The sequence below is a fragment of the Ornithodoros turicata genome, chromosome 9, assembly GCF_037126465.1.
Source record: "Ornithodoros turicata isolate Travis chromosome 9, ASM3712646v1, whole genome shotgun sequence".
Classification (NCBI taxonomy): Eukaryota; Metazoa; Arthropoda; class Arachnida; order Ixodida; family Argasidae; genus Ornithodoros; species Ornithodoros turicata.
Window position 1 is genome coordinate 8999236 of NC_088209.1, and position 22545 is coordinate 9021780.

Consider the following 22545-nt stretch of genomic DNA (forward strand, 5'->3'; position numbering starts at 1 on the left):
GCCGCATGACTTATTCTCGAAAGCAATTCTGGTCGAAGTAACCTGAGACTTGAGCCCTTACTTTATTGCAATTTTGGCCGAGTAATTTGTAACGGTGAAAAGAATTTTGCCATCAGAGTAATAGCAACGGTAACCGATTACCTTTTTCGAGTAACCTGTACAAGTCTGGATTAGCGTGATATCTTCGTATCTGTATTGGGCGCGCACGGAAGTCTTCCCCATTTCCCCCGGTTCGATTTCGCACGACCGCATGAAATTGGAAAATTTCTATCGGGAGCCTAAAATTCTCGCAGCATGGACGAAAACTATAGTATATTAGTGCCATGACAAAATTTATTGTGTTTCATTTTTGAAAAGCCTCAAAGCGGCGGTGGTAACTTGGTCCACTCGAGCGGCTTCATGACATTCAGGATCATCTTCGCGTCCGGCAGGTTGGTCATGAACGGTTGACAACTGCAACGAAGAGATTATTCCCTTTACCTTGTATTCACACATCCTCACAGACAGCGACATCCTCACAGAATATTCTAGTGGAAGAAAAGGCGAAAACACTGCCTCACAGAGCCAGAGTTCCGCCCGGTGTTATGTTGAGCATTTACACGGTGCAGAATTCCGGGAGTGGCGTACAGCGCGTTTTTAGCAGACGACACCGTCAGCGTATTTCCCTGTCGTCTGTTACGGAATATCTTGGGGTTGCGTCGCAGGATATTCCCTACGGTTATCAGTGTAGGTGAAGACACGACGTTGAGCGGTCGTGCTCACGTGACAGCAGAAAGCTATGACGCATCTTTCGCTTCTGGGTGAATGTCGCTCGTGTGAATACACGGTTAGTGCAAAGAGTGGTTCGAGTGGTTGAGTCATTTGCAATACGAGTGTGTGGTATATAGTAGCTGAGCATTCATTAATTCCGACTAAAGTATAGCTTGTTTCTTTCGTTTTCCCGTATAGGGTTTATTGACATGACGTCATCCGCAGGAGAGCGCCACTGTCGCTTGCCATATTGTAGGTCCAATATTGTAGGCTAACCATATCGCACCCACCGTATATTTGGCGTTTCAAAGCTATTGTGCAGTGTGATTTGTAGCATATCCAAACAATTTCCATGTTTTCGACGTTAATAGTCACCCGAAAAGCATATGGCAGCGAACTAATGCGGGAACATAACTTGGACCTACAGTATGGCGGCGAGGTGACGTCAGTTAATAAACCATATTGGAGATCGTCATGCCATCCCCTCGTTCTATGTCTGCGCAATAGATGTGAGGATACGCATTGAATGAATTGAATGTTTTTGACCCAGCGATTACCTCAGCGGAACACGACAGAGAAGAGGAGTCAGTCCGTCATGTTCAGAGCTTTCTTTTCCTTTTATTTTTGCTCTTGTGTCGCCAAGGTGATCGGGTGTCTCTTGCACAGTGTAAACGCTGCGTGTCTGGCTGTGCGTAGACTCTAAGTGACTCTATAGTTATGGGCGCTCGGATGAAAAGAGCATTTGGGGGATATGGGTCACTGCCACCAGCATGCTCAGATCAACCGAAAGCCCAGAACCTCCGAATATTTCTTCGGAGGAAATGAGCTTTTGTTGATTTGGAACGTCGGTGGAAATACGCGTTTGGACGATATTAGCTGCTACCGCGTCATTCACAAGACCACGGAATAATCCCTTTGAAGGTTTCTGTTTACCTCGGAACGATCCGTTCATAAATTGCCCATTCATTATTCGAATATCGCGGTTCGTAAAACGCTTGGTTCCTCGTGCTCATAAAACGAGGATTGACTGTACATAACTGTCAGAGCGGCGATACACTCCTCTGCAAGGCTGGGACGGTCCGTTGCTGCTCGATCTGCAACGGCCGCATGACTGCCAGTCTATGCCACTCTCCATCCACTCCAGTCTATGCCACTCTCCATCGTGCATGTCACCACTAAAGCGTATAGTTTTAATTTAAACCCCTCCGAGTCCATATAATCTATAACAGCAGCCTTAGCTATGCATACGTTCCAGAGCCTCAATGTGCCGTTTACAAAAGTTCCTGGGAAGCCATGCTGGGAAATGCTGTGATCGGAGACGATAGCTCGGGAGGGCCACTGGGAGAGTTTCGCGGCCGCGCCAAGTGTGTCGCCACGGTAGTATCGATTGGGGCGCCATCACTTCGCAAGACTTCTTCACTACGAAAACAAAACCCCACTTAATAGGTGTACTTCTTCTACAACAACTGAACAAAGTGCGAGCCTACGTTTCTTTGAGTAAACTCGTTCTCTTTTATTTAGAATGTGTGTGTCACGTGGTCACGTTCCTTTGAACCGCCAGCAAGCAATCGGAAACATTGGGCGCGAGCTTTGAACCGTTGACCGTTGGAGTGGCAGCAGTGGAAGGTGGAAACTGGTGCGTTAGTGTGCGCTTTGTATCAGCCTGTATTTTTCAAAGTAAGCAACCGTAGAAATATTATGAGTTATGATGAATGTGCCTGGGTGGGTGCGTGAACTGTTATGCGATTTTGTATTGCACAGATGTGATAGACACCAGTTCCAGATACACGGATATACGCCAAGCAAAATCGCACTGGTATAAGAATAGTCGTATCTCTGCGAAGGTTTTTAGTACGTGCGGAAACCGGAATTGCAGGATTCACATTTGATGGATTATTTTCAAATCTTTCGGGGTGCAGAGCACCGAAACTGCTTTCCCGGAAGCGTTGTGTACGTACGGAAATCCACATTGGGCGTGCCAGAGAACCTTGCCAATATATAAAGACCGCCTGAAAGCCAAGCTTCATGATACTGGAAAGCAAGTCACAAAGCATGCCTCCTCCAGAAGGGACTTGTTGCGAAGAAACCCTGTGATGTGTTTGTAAACTATGCAATTATGCTATTTTGCAACGCCTGTGCAGCGATTTCGAGAAAAGTAGTGACATCATATTTGCATATCTATGAATAAGCTTGATGAATACAGTGTTTCCGTTCCAATATCTGTCTTTTGTCACTTTCTGACGTCCTCGTAAACCAGTAGAATAATTAATGAAAGGCACAGAACCCCAGCACCGGAGAGGCCGCAGAGCGCTCCGTCATGTTGGATAAGCATGAAAAACAGCGTGCTCGGATGAATGCGCTACCCGCCGCCTTATCCAAAATCATAGCGAATGCGCATGCGCAGAATTGGTCTTGCAACCACTGGGGTCGTATTTGGCGCTGCTGCTGCCCGAAAAACGTCCCCATTGCGATCAATGGGAGTATCCCATCCCTGGCGATAGCCAAACGGCTGTCGTTTTGGCACATTTTCTGGCACGGGCTGCCAGGGTGCGCACTGCTCCCTGGAACTGTTTCAAATGGCCTATTCCATTCCCTGTATTCAAATGCTGCTTGTAGCAAACATGGGAATTTAGACATCCGCGGCCAGTAACACAGTCATAAGGTGTTTTAGGGTGTTATTAGGGTGTGTTTCTAATGTACACCCATTTTACACTTGTAACTAATTAAACACTAACACGCTTGTAATTTCACAAGGGTGAAGCGAAGGGTGTAAGTGAAAAAAGTGGCGTGCTATCCGCAAATTACGTCCCTTTTACACCCTAATGGGTGCAAAATGGGTGGGTGTTTTTTTTTAATTCCGTGTTAGTGCCGCGAAGCAACTGTGGCTATGAGCTGCGCACAGACGTGGACAGATATGGAGAGAAGGAGTGGGGGATTAGTATGCGTCCTGGGCAGACTTCATGGGGAACTGTGCCGACATTCCTCTGGAAAGTCTTCGGAAAACCGAGGGAAAACCTCAGACAACACAGCCGGTGAGAGCCAGTGTCCCCTCCCAGTCTCGGCGTGGTAAGCTATCATCCTAACCACTGTGCCACAGGAACAGATTTACTGTGAAATGTTGTTTCTGAGCATCCGACATGTTCGTACAGCCGGGAACGTAACACCGTGGTCACGTCACAGCTCACACTACAGTAAGCGAAAGTCGGCGCATTTACCGAGGACTTTTCACTCGGTATATTTCGATGCGAAGCAGACGAGCTCGGACGACCCGCCCAACCGCTTCGTGAGTCAACGTGCCTTCATCTGTACCCATTCTGCTAAATTATTCCTGGAACTCCGTTTAGCCATACTGCTTAAAGGGGCACTAAATTCCAAAAACAAGTTCACTTTAAATTGCATTACACGCTATGTTAATTTTGTACTTGTTATCATAGTTTGATTCCATTACGAATCTACAATGGAAATTATACCGGACTCTTTCTTGCTTGAACGTCGATTCAGCTCGTGCATTGTCTTTAGACCACGCTGGCGTGCACACGCCATGCAGCAGTCAATGCCACCTAGACTAACAAGCAGTGTTGTACGTAGCGCCGTTACTAGTAGCGGCGCTACCGTATCCGTTACTTTTTTCGGTAGCGGAGTAGAGATCGCGCTACTTTTTTAAACTGGTAACGAAAGAAGTACTTCCGTTACAAATTTGCCGCTACTTTCCGAGCTGGGGTTCGCGACAACTCGACTTCGACCTATCATCAATCCTCCACTGTCTGCCTTCGAATAAGCTGCCCGATATCACAACTCATTCTGCGAAGACCGGGCAAATAGCCGAAAGGAGGGCACAGAGGCCGTTATCTTACAAAGAGGCTGTGTCCTCCACGTGTTCCCTATTTGGGATTAACCTTCTTGAAGATTTGGTGTATTGTCGGAGTTGTCTGCAAATTGCAGGAGGAGGAGGAGGAGGAGTGTCGTTGGGAGGAACCGAGAGGTCTGCCTGCCTGATTAGGCGGCATGTTTCTCGGGAAGGGAAAGGTGGTGGAGAGGAGGAGAGGAAAGGGTGAAGTAGAAGACCGAGTGGAATCCGCTCGGGGGGAGGATAGCTGCGTCCATGGGCCGACTTCAGGGGAACTGTGCCGGCATACGCCTATTACACATCTGAGGGAAACCCAGGAAAAACCCCAGACGGCACAGCCGGCCCGCGGATTCGAACCGCGGACCTCCCAGTCTCCAAGCGCTATCGGGAGCACACCACCCAAAAAAAACGGGCACACCAGCCCTTTAAAGTGCACCCTGCCGGTAGTTCGGTCACTGGAACCATATCACCAAGTAATCAGTCAGCTCAGGGCGCTTTGCTGTGTTCCCAGCGCAACATAGACGAAATTGGTAAAAACGGGCACACCAGCCCTTCAAAGTGCACCCTGCCTGTAGTTGGATCGCTGGAACCATATCACCAGGTAATCAGTCAGCTCAGGACGCTTCACTGTGTTCCCAGCGCGACGTAGACGAAATTGCTAAAAACGGGCACACCAGCCCTTTAAAGTGCACCCTGCCGGTAGTTCGGTCACTGGAACCATATCACCAAGTAATCAGTCAGCTCAGGGCGCTTTGCTGTGTTCCCAGCGCAACATAGACGAAATTGGTAAAAACGGGCACACCAGCCCTTCAAAGTGCACCCTGCCTGTAGTTGGATCGCTGGAACCATATCACCAGGTAATCAGTCAGCTCAGGACGCTTCACTGTGTTCCCAGCGCGACGTAGACGAAATTGCTAAAAACGGGCACACCAGCCCTTCAAAGTGCACCCTGCCTGTAGTTGGATCGCTGGAACCATATCACCAGGTAATCAGTCAGCTCAGGACGCTTCACTGTGTTCCCAGCGCGACGTAGACGAAATTGCTAAAAACGGGCACACCAGCCCTTTAAAGTGCACCCTGCCGGTAGTTCGGTCACTGGAACCATATCACCAAGTAATCAGTCAGCTCAGGGCGCTTTGCTGTGTTCCCAGCGCAACATAGACGAAATTGGTAAAAACGTGCACACCAGCCCTTTAAAGTGCACTCTGCCTGTCGTTGGGTCGTTGGAACCATATCGCCAAGTAATCAGTCAGCTCAGGACGGTTAGCTGTGTTCCCAGCGCAACATACACGAAATTGGTAAAAACGTGCACACCAGCCCTTTAAAGTGCACCCTGCCTGTAGTTGCGTCGCTGGAACCATATCACCAGGTAATCAGTCAGCTCAGGACGCTTCACTGTGTTCCCAGCGCGACGTAGACGAAATTGCTAAAAACGGGCACACCAGCCCTTTAAAGTGCACCCTGCCGGTAGTTCGGTCACTGGAACCATATCACCAAGTAATCAGTCAGCTCAGGGCGCTTTGCTGTGTTCCCAGCGCAACATAGACGAAATTGGTAAAAACGTGCACACCAGCCCTTTAAAGTGCACTCTGCCTGTCGTTGGGTCGCTGGAACCATATCACCAGGTAATCAGTCAGCTCAGGACGCTTCACTGTGTTCCCAGCGCGACGTAGACGAAATTGCTAAAAACGGGCACACCAGCCCTTTAAAGTGCACCCTGCCGGTAGTTCGGTCACTGGAACCATATCACCAAGTAATCAGTCAGCTCAGGGCGCTTTGCTGTGTTCCCAGCGCAACATAGACGAAATTGGTAAAAACGTGCACACCAGCCCTTTAAAGTGCACTCTGCCTGTCGTTGGGTCGTTGGAACCATATCGCCAAGTAATCAGTCAGCTCAGGACGGTTAGCTGTGTTCCCAGCGCAACATACACGAAATTGGTAAAAACGTGCACACCAGCCCTTTAAAGTGCGCCCTCCCGGTAGTTGGGTCGCTGGAACCATATCGCCAAGTAATCAGTCAGCTCAGGACGTTTTGCTGTGTTCCCAGCGCGACATGGACTAAATTTGTAAAAACGTGCACACCAGCCCTTTAAAGTGCACCCTGCCTGTAGTTGCGTCGCTGGAACCATATCGCCAAGTAATCAGTCAGCTCAGGACGCTTTGCTGTGTTCCCAGCGCGACATAGACTAAATTTGTAAAAACGTGCACACCAGCCCTTTAAAGTGCACCCTGCCTGTAGTTGCGTCGCTGGAACCATATCACCAGGTAATCAGTCAGCTCAGGACGCTTCACTGTGTTCCCAGCGCGACGTAGACGAAATTGCTAAAAACGGGCACACCAGCCCTTTAAAGTGCACCCTGCCGGTAGTTCGGTCACTGGAACCATATCACCAAGTAATCAGTCAGCTCAGGGCGCTTTGCTGTGTTCCCAGCGCAACATAGACGAAATTGGTAAAAACGTGCACACCAGCCCTTTAAAGTGCACTCTGCCTGTCGTTGGGTCGCTGGAACCATATCACCAGGTAATCAGTCAGCTCAGGACGCTTCACTGTGTTCCCAGCGCGACGTAGACGAAATTGCTAAAAACGGGCACACCAGCCCTTTAAAGTGCACCCTGCCGGTAGTTCGGTCACTGGAACCATATCACCAAGTAATCAGTCAGCTCAGGGCGCTTTGCTGTGTTCCCAGCGCAACATAGACGAAATTGGTAAAAACGTGCACACCAGCCCTTTAAAGTGCACTCTGCCTGTCGTTGGGTCGTTGGAACCATATCGCCAAGTAATCAGTCAGCTCAGGACGGTTAGCTGTGTTCCCAGCGCAACATACACGAAATTGGTAAAAACGTGCACACCAGCCCTTTAAAGTGCGCCCTCCCGGTAGTTGGGTCGCTGGAACCATATCGCCAAGTAATCAGTCAGCTCAGGACGTTTTGCTGTGTTCCCAGCGCGACATGGACTAAATTTGTAAAAACGTGCACACCAGCCCTTTAAAGTGCACCCTGCCTGTAGTTGCGTCGCTGGAACCATATCGCCAAGTAATCAGTCAGCTCAGGACGCTTTGCTGTGTTCCCAGCGCGACATAGACTAAATTTGTAAAAACGTGCACACCAGCCCTTTAAAGTGCACCCTGCCTGTAGTTGCGTCGCTGGAACCATATCACCAGGTAATCAGTCAGCTCAGGACGCTTCACTGTGTTCCCAGCGCGACGTAGACGAAATTGCTAAAAACGGGCACACCAGCCCTTTAAAGTGCACCCTGCCGGTAGTTCGGTCACTGGAACCATATCACCAAGTAATCAGTCAGCTCAGGGCGCTTTGCTGTGTTCCCAGCGCAACATAGACGAAATTGGTAAAAACGTGCACACCAGCCCTTTAAAGTGCACTCTGCCTGTCGTTGGGTCGCTGGAACCATATCACCAGGTAATCAGTCAGCTCAGGACGCTTCACTGTGTTCCCAGCGCGACGTAGACGAAATTGCTAAAAACGGGCACACCAGCCCTTTAAAGTGCACCCTGCCGGTAGTTCGGTCACTGGAACCATATCACCAAGTAATCAGTCAGCTCAGGGCGCTTTGCTGTGTTCCCAGCGCAACATAGACGAAATTGGTAAAAACGTGCACACCAGCCCTTTAAAGTGCACTCTGCCTGTCGTTGGGTCGTTGGAACCATATCGCCAAGTAATCAGTCAGCTCAGGACGGTTAGCTGTGTTCCCAGCGCAACATACACGAAATTGGTAAAAACGTGCACACCAGCCCTTTAAAGTGCGCCCTCCCGGTAGTTGGGTCGCTGGAACCATATCGCCAAGTAATCAGTCAGCTCAGGACGTTTTGCTGTGTTCCCAGCGCGACATGGACTAAATTTGTAAAAACGTGCACACCAGCCCTTTAAAGTGCACCCTGCCTGTAGTTGCGTCGCTGGAACCATATCGCCAAGTAATCAGTCAGCTCAGGACGCTTTGCTGTGTTCCCAGCGCGACATAGACTAAATTTGTAAAAACGTGCACACCAGCCCTTTAAAGTGCACCCTGCCTGTAGTTGCGTCGCTGGAACCATATCACCAGGTAATCAGTCAGCTCAGGACGCTTCACTGTGTTCCCAGCGCGACGTAGACGAAATTGCTAAAAACGGGCACACCAGCCCTTTAAAGTGCACCCTGCCGGTAGTTCGGTCACTGGAACCATATCACCAAGTAATCAGTCAGCTCAGGGCGCTTTGCTGTGTTCCCAGCGCAACATAGACGAAATTGGTAAAAACGTGCACACCAGCCCTTTAAAGTGCACTCTGCCTGTCGTTGGGTCGCTGGAACCATATCACCAGGTAATCAGTCAGCTCAGGACGCTTCACTGTGTTCCCAGCGCGACGTAGACGAAATTGCTAAAAACGGGCACACCAGCCCTTTAAAGTGCACCCTGCCGGTAGTTCGGTCACTGGAACCATATCACCAAGTAATCAGTCAGCTCAGGGCGCTTTGCTGTGTTCCCAGCGCAACATAGACGAAATTGGTAAAAACGTGCACACCAGCCCTTTAAAGTGCACTCTGCCTGTCGTTGGGTCGTTGGAACCATATCGCCAAGTAATCAGTCAGCTCAGGACGGTTAGCTGTGTTCCCAGCGCAACATACACGAAATTGGTAAAAACGTGCACACCAGCCCTTTAAAGTGCGCCCTCCCGGTAGTTGGGTCGCTGGAACCATATCGCCAAGTAATCAGTCAGCTCAGGACGTTTTGCTGTGTTCCCAGCGCGACATGGACTAAATTTGTAAAAACGTGCACACCAGCCCTTTAAAGTGCACCCTGCCTGTAGTTGCGTCGCTGGAACCATATCGCCAAGTAATCAGTCAGCTCAGGACGCTTTGCTGTGTTCCCAGCGCGACATAGACTAAATTTGTAAAAACGTGCACACCAGCCCTTTAAAGTGCACCCTGCCTGTAGTTGCGTCGCTGGAACCATATCACCAGGTAATCAGTCAGCTCAGGACGCTTCACTGTGTTCCCAGCGCGACGTAGACGAAATTGCTAAAAACGGGCACACCAGCCCTTTAAAGTGCACCCTGCCGGTAGTTCGGTCACTGGAACCATATCACCAAGTAATCAGTCAGCTCAGGGCGCTTTGCTGTGTTCCCAGCGCAACATAGACGAAATTGGTAAAAACGTGCACACCAGCCCTTTAAAGTGCACTCTGCCTGTCGTTGGGTCGCTGGAACCATATCACCAGGTAATCAGTCAGCTCAGGACGCTTCACTGTGTTCCCAGCGCGACGTAGACGAAATTGCTAAAAACGGGCACACCAGCCCTTTAAAGTGCACCCTGCCGGTAGTTCGGTCACTGGAACCATATCACCAAGTAATCAGTCAGCTCAGGGCGCTTTGCTGTGTTCCCAGCGCAACATAGACGAAATTGGTAAAAACGTGCACACCAGCCCTTTAAAGTGCACTCTGCCTGTCGTTGGGTCGTTGGAACCATATCGCCAAGTAATCAGTCAGCTCAGGACGGTTAGCTGTGTTCCCAGCGCAACATACACGAAATTGGTAAAAACGTGCACACCAGCCCTTTAAAGTGCACCCTCCCGGTAGTTGGGTCGCTGGAACCATATCGCCAAGTAATCAGTCAGCTCAGGACGTTTTGCTGTGTTCCCAGCGCGACATGGACTAAATTTGTAAAAACGTGCACACCAGCCCTTTAAAGTGCACCCTGCCTGTAGTTGCGTCGCTGGAACCATATCGCCAAGTAATCAGTCAGCTCAGGACGCTTTGCTGTGTTCCCAGCGCGACATAGACTAAATTTGTAAAAACGTGCACACCAGCCCTTTAAAGTGCACCCTGCCTGTAGTTGCGTCGCTGGAACCATATCGCCAAGTAATCAGTCAGCTCAGGACGCTTTGCTGTGTTCCCAGCGCGACATAGACTAAATTTGTAAAAACGTGCACACCAGCCCTTTAAAGTGCACCCTGCCTGTAGTTAGGTCGCTGGAACCATATCGCAAAGTAATCAGTCAGCTCAGGACGCTTTGCTGTGTTCCCAGCGCGACGTAGACGAAATTGTTAAATATGTGCACACCAGCCCTTTAAAGTGTACACAGCCAGTGGTTGTGTCGCTGGAATCACATACCTCAGGCCTCACCAGTGACTTCACTCACAGAGACCTGGCGCCCCTCAGACCTCATGAGTGCACCCACAGGAGACATTATGAGGGTAAGACCCTCAGGGCTTGCGTTTGTGAGTGCAGTGAGGGTGAGGGCGAGTGAGGGCCTGTGCTCGTGAGGGCGGTGAGGGTGAGGGCGATTGAGGGCATGTGTCTGTGAGGGCCGTGAGGGCGAGGGAGGGCATGTGCTCGTGAGGGCGGTGAGGGTGAGGGCGACTGAGGGCATGTGCCCGTGAGGGCCGTGAGGGTGAGGGCGAGTGAGGTTTCACCAAAATGCCCACCTATGGTAGAATCAGCGATGTGTTGTAGAAAGAAAAGGATGGCATAGAGTTCCGCAGCTGTGGAGGAGGTTGGATGTGAAAGGCGTCTTCCGTGCACTACGCCTTCGGATGGTATGATGAAGGCTGAGGCGGACTTGTTGTTTCGGGATGCGCCATCGGTATATGCTGCCGTAAACATAGAAAACTTCTCGTCTACCAGAGCATGAAAATGGACTCGGAGGACTTGAGGGGGCACCTGATCTCTTCTTTCCAGAAGGTTTGGAAGGCGTACAAAAGTCGGTGATACCGGCAGAGACCAGGGGGCTTCCGGCGGTATAATGTCCTTAGCTATGAAGCCAGTGAGAGTCTGGCGCGTCCTCTGCGCTACTCGATAGAAGTCGCTTTCAGGGCGGTATCGAATTTTCCTGAGGAGCGGATGACGGGGAATGTGAGCACGGAAACGGAGGAAGTGCCGAGCCGTTTCACGTCCACGGAGAACCTCAATCGGTAGCTCACCAGCTTCAGCCAGTACTTGCCGTGTTTCAGCCATTCTTGGAACTCCGAGGCACCGACGAAGGCTTCGAGCAAACAGGGTCCGAAGGGTATTTAATGATGTTGTTGATATCCCCTGCAGAATAGGAAGGCTGTAAAGCACAGTCGCCCTCACCAACGCCGCGTGAACCGCGAGCAGGGAACGCTGATCACAGCCCCATCCTGAGCCAGAAAGATGTTGAATTGCGGGGAGCCATCGCTGCACTATAGTTTCAAGGTGTTTAATGTGCCGAGCCAGAGGCGGAGAGTTTTCATTTTCCCGGGGGGGGGGGGGGATTCCCCCCGCAGTCGGCGCCTATGTGCCGAGCCCAGCGCAAGTCCGAGTCTATTACCACGCCAAGGAATCGGTGGAAGCGTACCGGCTCAAGCTTCTTTGCACCAAGCCAAAAAGGGAAATTGGTCATAGCTTTGGCGCGTGAAATGGAGCTCGACACACTTTTCGGGTGAAAGGTGGTCGAGGTACGAGGTACGCATCCCAAGGTACGCGGAAAACGAATGCGGTACTCTGTTCCCCTATTTAGTGACTCTAGGATAGAGAAGCGTGTGTGATTGTTGTGCCATAATCCATGTATCGTCAACCAGTGCGTCCCGAGGGTGTCAATGTGAGCTCAAGGCCGCTGCTTGTAAACGAAAGGAACATTTCATAGATGGTATCGTGCGCTAAGGTGCGCGTGCGTAGCGTGGCGCGGAAACAAGATGGCGCATGCTCACTCTTGGATCTGAGTGTCGATACTCTGAAACGTAGCTTATTTAGTGACCCGAACAAGTGACCGTTCGTGGAACCCAGCCCTCCGATATGTTTCGGTTCCAGCCTGTCTACCAACGTCGTGACGACGTTTCTCCGGCAGATATCTATTAATTGCCTTATCCACTATACAGCGGGAGTGCACTAACCTGCATAAGTCTTGGTCGAAGTAGTCCTGTGGACTGCCGCAACTGTGCCATTCTGGGCACTGACAAAAGCACCAATACGAGTTCCACCGCATGGGTGGTGAAAGTGGTCGGCAGCGTTCTTTCTCAGCGTCGTTGGTACACTCGCAGGAACAGGTGTCCCGGTTGTAGTGCTATACGAGAAGAAAAAGTCTCTGACCAAGCGACAACATGAGATGCTCTAAAACGCCGGTTTCCTATAATGGCTCTTACGGTACAGAGGGTTTCAGAGATCCGACAATACGTGAATTTGCGTGGCGAGGTAAGTGCCCCGAAATTCGCCAGTTCCTTTGCGGGATAAGTGAATGAGTGAAACGCGCTTCTTGCGTTTCACGCCATCGGACGCCAGTGAACGTTCAGAAATTTAACGCCACGATGACATCCGGTGGCTACTGCTCACTGATGGGTTCCCATAAGGACGGATTTGTTTTATGAGTGATTATTAGCCGTTTTCAAATTTGTTCGCAAGCGCTCAAACAGACAGCACAGCGGCAGCGCCAGCTGGAACCGGCACTGAGGCCCCATGTTTTCCGAATGCCCATTTCCAAAAACTAATTTCATCCGAAAAAACTAATTTCATCCGAAAAAATGTGCGGAGGTTCTGGGCATTCTGTTGCTCTGGGCACGCGGGCAGCAGTGATCAACATACGCCAAATGATCTTTTCACCCGAGCGCCCAGAACCACAGAAAGCGGGGTACTCGACCACGCCTGCTTATACAACAAATTCTTTGGGATGTCGTCGTAACTGGTGTCAGTCGTTTCTTTGCGTTTCTTCTTACGGTCGTATTCCCTATAACTGCCTATTAAGGAGTAACCACTTCTTCAGAAATCTGTGGGCGATTTTCGTTCGCACAAGACACGTGAACGCTCTAAACTATCATCATAAGATTGGCACTGGCGTGGTCTCTTAGCTTTTCTCTAGTCAATGACGTGTTTTTTAGAGGACAAGGTTGAGCCGTTGATTTTTCATTAATTAAAGTTTGGTGCGTCTCGAACATGTGCTGCCATTATCGATAGAGTGTCGCGCACTAAAATATTTGCGAATTCGGGCTCAATACATATCAAATACAAATCAACGGATAGCCCTGGGATTCTACAAAATGTGTCATTGACAAGGGTAAAGCAAGGAGAATACGCCAGTACTTCTGATTTGACGATATTTTACGCCGTTTCTGAGCGGTGTGCGAACAAACTTTCTCTATTGTCTTGCGCAGAAATGATTCCCCTTAACGTAAAGCCTCTCACGCGCTGTGAACACGCTTGCATCTAACAATCTTAAGCACATGCTAACTGGCCCAACACAGAAGGTGACAAGCTCATATATGTACGATGTACAGCGCATAGCGCGCAAAGTTTACAGTTTTACGTATCACCTTATGCTTCAGAGCACAGTATCGCAACTCTTAGCTCTACACGCACAGAGAACCTGCGACAATACACAAACGCACGAGTAATTAACCACGAGGATCATTCATATTGCACACAGCTGAGCTACAACAGGCGCTCTTCTGCGTGGGTATGGCAAGTGGCGCCCCTGGCGAGCGCTCCGCGCGTAAACACTTTACTTCCGCTCCTCGAGTCGCGGACGGAACTCCCATAGGCGAACAGGCGAGTGTTATGGTCGTGGGCGGGATGGTCCTGGTAAGGACAGGCTTTCCCCGTTTCTCAGGGAGAGGCGGAAGGGTGAGCGGGTACTTCCTGACCCAGTGAAGCTTGTCAAGGAAAGGTATTAATGAGGCCCACCGCGTTCAAGAGGTGACTCAACAGATATATATTTTCCATGTGAGCGCACTGTGTAGGCCGTCATAATGGAAAACTAATAGTAACAACGGCACGTGTGCCGAAAAAGGACGCCCTCATTTACTTTTCTTTTCTGCTCTCTGTTAATACGGCTTAGCCGTTCAGAAAACATGCTATTAACAGGCTGCTCACCGACAACCGCCTCGTGGCGTGCTTGTACCGATTATGACGTCACGTACCAAACCCATTTAAGCAATGTGTAACCGCCTATGCATCATTTGCCCTGACGAAGACAGTGCCACTGTGGAAACGTCGACCCTTTTTCATTTGCACGTTTAATTTGCTGCCCATTAAGTAAACTAGTGTTCCTACATTCCCTAAAATTTGTTGTCCGCGTCCTTTTCCTTCCACGACTATCGCGGGACTGCCGGTCTGTGCAAGTAAGTACGCCGCGAAAAATACGTTTCCAGAACATACTTAATGCATTTTCCACTGAAGACAGGTAAATCAAGTAGTCATAAGCATATTCCCTGTTCTTTATGTTTTCACCTTAAAATACTGATCCATAGATACGCGCAAAATTAGCACCTCGATATGGCGTCTAAAACTGTACCCCTGTCAGACGGACTGATTTAAAGGGACGGTCTCGTACCCCCTGCCCCTTTCATAAAGTGTACCATTCGATTGCCCTTTGTTGAAAATGGAATACTGAGAATTTACCCGACAAAACACGTCACGGTTATTAAATAACCGAATTAAACTGATAGAGATTGCAGAGCATACCGCGATCTGTGTTGGCAACACTAAGAACGGCCACGTCGCCCTGTGGGAAAGCACGTGATAGGATACAGAAGTCGTCTGTTTTTGCGCGCGCTAGTGCGCCAGCGTGAGCAGACGACTTTCAGAAATTACTGGGGACCGCGTCAACTCTCGTACATTTTCTTTCAGTTCTCAGGCGAAAAACGCACATTCTAAGAAGTGGCAAACATGGTGGTTTAGAACAACTATGTCAGTCCTCAGGGACAAGTTAAAAGTCGCAGGACAACCCCACCGGCAATCACACATCTGAAGTCGCCGGCCATCGGCGCGCGCGGTCGCATTACAGCTCCGACCAAAAATATATTACGCGCGCTTCCATTACACTCCCCGTTGCACAGTGATCGTGCTTCGAAATGAAATGTCGCTGACGACGTACATGGAGGAGGAGTGCGTGCTTATTTAAAAACCGCATTAAATACTCGCGGTAAGAACATACGTGACTAATACCCCGGTCACACGGTAAACCGAATGACAATCGCACCGAATGTCGCCTTGCATCGAGCTACACGAAGAAATAGAATGCCATTCGTAAACGATGTCATTGTCGATATTTAAGACACCAGGGCCGAACATCTGAAGCATTAGTTATAGTTTTATTTCTTTTGCTCGAAACTAGCGAAACATTAGATTATTTCACAGAACCGTTGCCTTATCAAAGACACCAAATTGGCTAAATTCCCTTGGCAAAGACAACTAAGAAGCCTCTCCGCACCACACTTGGCAACGTGGCTACCCAAGCAGCACAATGTACTGAAAGTCGAGTACAATAGTTTCACGAGTCTGCTCAAGGCCTTCCACCCACCCCTATTGCACTCGACTTTCAGTATACATTGTGCTGCTTGGGTACTGGGAACCAGAGTAGTTCTCCGAAAAACAGTGCCTAGCCTTCCTTCCTTCGCGTCAAAAATTATAAAATTCGTGATAAAATATTGGAGTACAACTTTTCATTCGTCTTTCATTTCTTCATACGGTTTATCGTTGTTGTTTTTGATGCCACCCTAGTGCGAGGTTACGCTGTCGGTGCGAGAGCGAAAAGCGAATGTCATTCGCATGTATTGCCATTTTGATTTCACCGTGTGACACGAAACGAATGTCATTCAGTGCGAACATCATTCGCTGGGAATGACATTTAATTTGCCGTGTGACAGGGGTATTAGCTTCCATGTATGCAATTATGCGCCACATTATCGGAGACCCCACAGTTAATGCTCGGACTACATTCTCTGCTGTCCGAGATATATGCCTGAGTGTCCCCGAGAGCAAAGGGGATGACTCGGCTTAAGGTCCTTCTGCAAGTTACAATTGCCATGACGACGACGTACCCGCAGGCCGACGTCACCCGTGATGTATGCATGAGAGAAGCGCAGGTTTCGTCGTCTGCTATTACGGCACGTTTCGACAAGTTCCTCGAAAACGACTCGGTTATTGCGAATGAAACTTTGACGGTTATGTGTATACAGTACTCGTGAAGGTAGTTTTGGCTAAGTTTCGGAATCGCCCCGGCTGTACGAGACCGACCCTTTAATGTAACTCTCAACGAGTCACACTTGCATTCGTGTGCTGTCACGCAGCACATTTTAGTGATACTCGGCAGAAAATACACCAACTGTTTAGTGAGTTCCCCAAACCCATGCAAGGTCCAGTGGCGATGAAGCCCCCTTTGCGTCTTTCATCCCGGAAGGTATTCACGATGTCTTCGGCGTAGGCTGTTTGGTCGAGAGTGAGTCTTCCATCTTGGTGACGTTGAATTCTCATTGACAGTATGTAGTTTGCCTCACCAAGATCTTTGACTTCAAAGACGTTCTTCATGGCTCTCCTTCAAGTCGTTGCACTTCGTGTCATTCTTCGCAAGAATCAGTATGTCGTCCACATATATACTCCGACAATAATGCCTTCTTCGATGTTGAAATAGACACACGGATCTGCTTTTGATCTGGATAGCCCCTCACTGTTTCAAAATTTGTCCAGTCGAATATTCCACTCGCTTCCTGACTGGCACAGTCCATATAAACTCTTCATGGAACGGGACAGGTTGTTCCACGTACCGTAATTTCACGCGTATAAGCCGCACCGCAGATAAGCCGCAGGACGCGTTTTTTGGGACGTTTTGAAAATTTTCTGGCAGATAAGCCGCACCCGCAGATAAGCCGCGGGCAATACGAGACGACTGATTTGTGCGACAAAGGAGACCATAGAGAAGGCCATAAACCCTGTGGTCCATACTCCGGGGTCGGCACAGTGTACAACAGAGGAGGTCAGTTCTGGAGTTCTACCAAGATCGGATTGTGCCCTTGTCGGGTGTTTTTCGTGGACTGATGGGTCCGCGATCTTCCAGAAGACGTGAATCACTGTCACCACTTTCCTTAAAGCTGCTTGGGGGAATGCACCAGGAAGATCAATCTACTCGAATATGGACCCGTTCCTGTTACGCACTGTTCGTGCATCGGCAGGGCAGTGCTGTTAAAATCGGTGTATGGGGAAAATACCAGGAAAAAATAGTCATCAGATAAGCCGCACCGGTGGATAAGCTGCAGGGCGCCCGTGAGAAAAAAAAATTGCGCATAAGCCGCGGCTAATACGCGTGAAAATACGGTATATGGTTTCCTTCAAAGTACCATTCAAGTAAGCTGCGGTTATATCGACCTTTTGTACAGGCCATCCCCATTAGACTACTAACGCGAGCAATATGCGAATAGACTTCAATTTTATAACTGGGGAGAAGGTTGCGTTGAACTTTGGAGTATCCGCAAGCAAAAAGTCCCCATTTTCCTCGTATTTTTTTCTAAATACCCACTTCCATTTCACGACACGTCGGCCCTTCGGCCTCGGAACTGCTTCCCATGTACCGTTCCTCTTTAGGTTATTAAGCTCCTCCTGTGTGGCGTACCGCCAGTTCCTTTCATCAGGCGTAGACAGAGCTTCTTCGACAGCAGTGGGCTCTCGGATAAAGTCACTGTTGACTACACAGCAGTAGTTCGGTCGCGGCTTGTATGCTAGTCACTCTGAGTCTTGGAAAATGGTTTGAATTTGATTGCGGTGTGTCTTCATTATTTTCTTCGTGTTGGACCTCGCAAAAGTTCGTCGCACTCGTACTGATATTTACCTCCCATTAGCATGCTGCTTGCGGTGCGATTAATTCATCATCCTCAAGGTTGAGAAATACAACTCCGTCGTAGGTATCTGTGTTTTGAGTCGCTGCTGTAGATTTCTCGTTGACATGTGCTCTGGTTTTGGTTGGAAAACTGTTTTCGTCGAATACAACATCTCGACTCACGAAGAATCTGTCGTTTCTCTAGTCCCAGAGCTTTTACCCCTTAACGCCCTCAGGGTAACCAACAAGTACACACTCGGCTGCCCCCCTTCGGGTCTAACTTGGTTCTTTTTCGCTGCTTGCTATATACAGCCCAAGCCTTGCACCCGTAGACTCTGAGGTAGTCGATGCTGGGTTCTCTTCCTACCCATATTGTCTCTGGAGCCAGACCACAGACAGCTTTTGACGGACACTTGTTTCGTATATGAGCTGCTGTAACAATAGCATCCGCCCAAAGCGCTTTGGTGAGTCCTGACTCAATCAAAAGGCATCTCGTCATGTCTAGTAACGTCCGATTCACCCTTTCCGCGGCGACACCGTTCTGTTGTGGCGTTCCAGGAACTGTCATGGAACTGCCGTATTCCATGCTTGACCACGTAACTGTTGGAGCTTTTTCCTATATGTACTCGCCACGATTGTCAGCGCGAAGAACTTTGACGGTAGTAGTGTGCACGTTGTCAGCCATGAGTCTGTATTCGTCTGATTTTTACCAGTGTTTCACGCTTCGTCTTCATTTGATACACGACAGTATACCTCGAATAGTCGTCAATGACGGTTACGAACTAGTTTGCCCCTCCTTTTGACGTTGGTGTAATTCTTCCCACATCAGAATGAATTAGTTCCAACGGTGCTCTTGCATGATGCGGGACGTCGCTACAAGGAAAGCTCCTCCCTTCCTTGTTTACCTAGCGTACATATCGAGCACCTTTCTTCTTCAGTGCATGAGCTTTCTCCGCAAAGATGGCGTACAGCATCCTGATGTAGATGACCTATAGCCGACGACGATGCGTCCCCCCCACTGCGTGTCTTACTTTATACCCAAAACGCACTGTCGCACACAATCTGGATCGGTCCGCAATCCTGGACGGCTCAAACCCGCTGAGCACGTCGTACCGTCCGCACTTCAAGTATGGCGAGCTACTTCAAGTTCGTGTTCTTGGTTTCCATTTGCAGACGTCTGGTGGAAGCTTTACACAATACCTCCAGAAGTTACAAATTAAAAGAAAACATTGGTCCAGGATGTCTACTTTGAAAGAAATTCGCATTATTACAAATGCGATTTCATCTGTTTCGGCGTTCGTCGATGCTTTCTTTGTGCAGGCTGCTGTCATCGCCGCCATCTTGCCAACCCGGAACCGGCAGTGCGAGTAGCGAGAAGGTCAGGGCGAAGGGAAGCCACTGCACCTGCGCCAACCCTCCTTGAAGTGCATCATCATATTCGCGAACGGGTGACAAGTGTCTGTGTTGTTGGTCTCCGTCGGCGAGACTCGCTTTGTCCGCACCTGAGGGCGATTACAATCGGTGCCTAATGACGATTGCGCGCGATGTGGATCCTGCATCGGTGCGTTTTTGGGTATTAGACAGCTTCGATGCTGAGTGCAGTTCTTCTTCTACTCTGTATAACCTTCCTGTTCGTACTGTTGTGAGAACCAGCTCGTTATTTTTCTCTCGTGCTTCCGCTTTCCATCGTTGAATCCAAGCTCCTCAATTCTTCCAACTGACAGAAGATTAACATCTAAGACTGGCACATGCAAAACCTCTTTAAGTGCGACATACGTTCCGACGTATTTCTCTGACGGAAGCTGAAATTCTACTTCACCTTTACCAAGAACTTGCATGACTTCTTTGTCTGCTGCTTCCACTGCTCAAGTGTACGAGTAAAATCTCAGAAACTTAGTCCCGTCCGACGTCATGTGGTCAGTTGCGCCGCTGTCCAAATGCCAAATGTGCCTTCTCTCTTGGCCCGTATTCTTCGCGCATAATGCCTTATGATTCACGTTCTTTGCCTGCGATGTACCGTCTCGCCCCTGAGATTGATTCCTGTCGTCAGCATCGTCTGCTTCACAGTTCCTTGCAATGTGACAAAACACATCTCACACGTGGTTTTGTTGACTCAGGAGTGCCTATGAAGATCTTGTTGTCATTTCCTTTCTCTGATTCTTTTTGATTGTCGTCTTTCCTGTGACCGTACTTCTTGAAATTGCCCTTGGCTGCAAGGGCCTTCGCTTCTCCTTCATGATCTGCCACCTGTTCTTCGTCACGCAATAGTCCTGCTTTAACTTCTCTCGTCCTAAGAGTGGCTTTGTCTTGTTCAAGCTTCACAATGAGTGGCTCGTAGGCTTCCGGTAAATCCCATAAGCACGACCAAAGCAACTTCGTTATCGGTGAATCCGTAACCTTCTGTGGACAGTTTTCTGTGAAGATCCATTAACCGGCTCAAGTACCCCACCATATCCGTACTCGTGACAGTTGTAGCACTTCGGATCCCCTTTCTCGTTTCGTAATGGAGGACGCAAGTCCTTTCCCGTTGAGACGACTCGAGCTCCGGACTGAGGTTGCACGTCTTTCCCCGTCTTTTGCCTCTGCGCTACGTAATTCATTATCTTGCGTCGGCTTCTTGCGGACGGCGCCAAACCCGCATCCCGCTCTACCCGTTCAAACTCTTGAATGTCGTGCAATAAATCGTCCTCATCGTCGTGAACCCGTGCCGTCAGCAAACTGCATAACTGCCTCGATCGCAATCCCACCAGTACTTGCTCTCTGGTAAGGCAAAAATCCAGATTTGCTTCTGTGCACAATCGAATCTTGGCATGAAAGTATACGCCACTGTGCTTTTATTCCGCTTCTGGACTCTCTCTTTCATGTGCCTTTCTGCTGTATTAGCTTGACTTATGAAAGTCCTCTTCAAGTGTTAATTTCTTCCGTGACCTCATCTCGCTCCTTCGGCTGCGTTCTTCGAATTCCTTCCATGACGCCATCTCGCTACTTCGGCTGCGGTACTAGTCCAACGCAGCTCCATTCAAATGGGACTTTGCTGTTTCGAGCTGAATTTCTTCTGGCCATTTATGTAAAGCCGCCGTACTCCCTAAGTTTTCCATCCAGTCACGTGTTAACGATGAGCCGCCTTCTCCGTTGAAGTCTGTGATCCCCTTGCTTAAGTCCGGCATGACTTAAAAACCTGACACAGGTCGCTGGGGGTCAGCTTTACGTTCTTGTAGTAGTTCTGTGATTAGCTTATCTTTCTCCGAAACCATGCGCAAAAGTTCCGCCGTTGGAACCTCCCAGACTTCACTTTCCTTGTTGCCGTCTGCCATGTTTCCGTACAGCGTATAGTTGGCTTTTAGGCTTCGCTCTCTTCGCACATTTCTTTCGCCGTCACAGTCCAAGACGGATCTTTATCCCACTCCAGAAGTTGTAGTACTCTCTTCACACACACACACTTTAATACTTGCGTTTTACGTTCCATTTCAACTCTCAGGACCAAAAGCGCGGACACATCGCCATACCGCGTCCCGCCGATGCAAGCCGCAACTCTCTTCTTATTCTGTTCAATGTCCAACGTTCAACAGCCCTTTAAAGTGACAGTCCGGTCGAAAACATAGGTCTGGGAAAACACCGCCTTATGATTTCTAATGCTCCTCAAAACCACTGTGCAAAATATTTCAGAAATCGTATCGCACGATCGATTTTTTTCTGTGCCGCAGTTGGTCCTGAGTAAAGGCTGCAACGAGCTCTCGCGTGACGTGCATAAGAGCAATGCTGCACGTGACTTGCGCATGCCTGTTTGCGCGATAGTTGGTTGTTGCGTGCTAGCATTTGCCCATTATGATGATTTTGAGTAGCCATCACACGTTATGCAAAGTAAAGATGCAGAGTAGCGTCAATGTAACCACAGATACTTATCACGACGCAGCCTTCTATTCAGTACGCTCATACAAAAACTAAATAAAAAAGGAACACCTCTCTGCATTCCCAGCATCGGCACAGTCCTCCGCTCCACTTTGTCTCTTGGGGACGTCATGCTCACGTTACGGCTGACGTACATAGAGGGTCCTTGGGGCAAGGAGTATGCGAGGGAGAAAAACGAAACCGGATGTCGATCTTTAGAGGAGTAGTTTTTATTCGGTGTCTCGAAAACCACGCCATTTTGTGAGCGGAAACGTTCCACAGAGCATGTAAGCCTCCGTGGCAGTTGGAAAAAATCAACCTCCGGTTTTCCCGGACTATCCCTTTAAACCCAAACAACTTCGCTGGTGCTCTATCGTATCCGATGCCATCTAGGCGCTTCAACATACCAATGGATCTCTTTCGCGTATGGGAAGAAACTAGAAAAACGACTACACAACAGACATGTAACCAAGGAAGACCTTCGAAACCCAGACAAGGTAAGCAGGGCAGCAGATCTTTGTACTTTCTCTATT

At 49.2% G+C, this 22545-nt stretch overlaps 1 protein-coding gene across 2 annotated transcripts in view; it reads right to left on the reverse strand.

Annotated features, from left to right (window-relative positions):
* Positions 1 to 313: 313 nt before the first annotated feature.
* The window catches only part of LOC135369277 (balbiani ring protein 3-like), a 43735-nt gene continuing 21503 nt past the window's right edge, over positions 314 to 22545 (reverse strand). For both annotated transcript variants that reach the window (XM_064602885.1, XM_064602884.1), the window contains 2 exons: positions 12438 to 12607; positions 314 to 453 (listed from right to left, as the gene is read on the reverse strand). In XM_064602885.1, coding sequence (XP_064458955.1) covers positions 360 to 453; positions 12438 to 12607 — 264 coding nt within the window. In that variant the 3' untranslated portion in view covers positions 314 to 359. The remainder of the gene's footprint in view (positions 454 to 12437; positions 12608 to 22545) is intronic.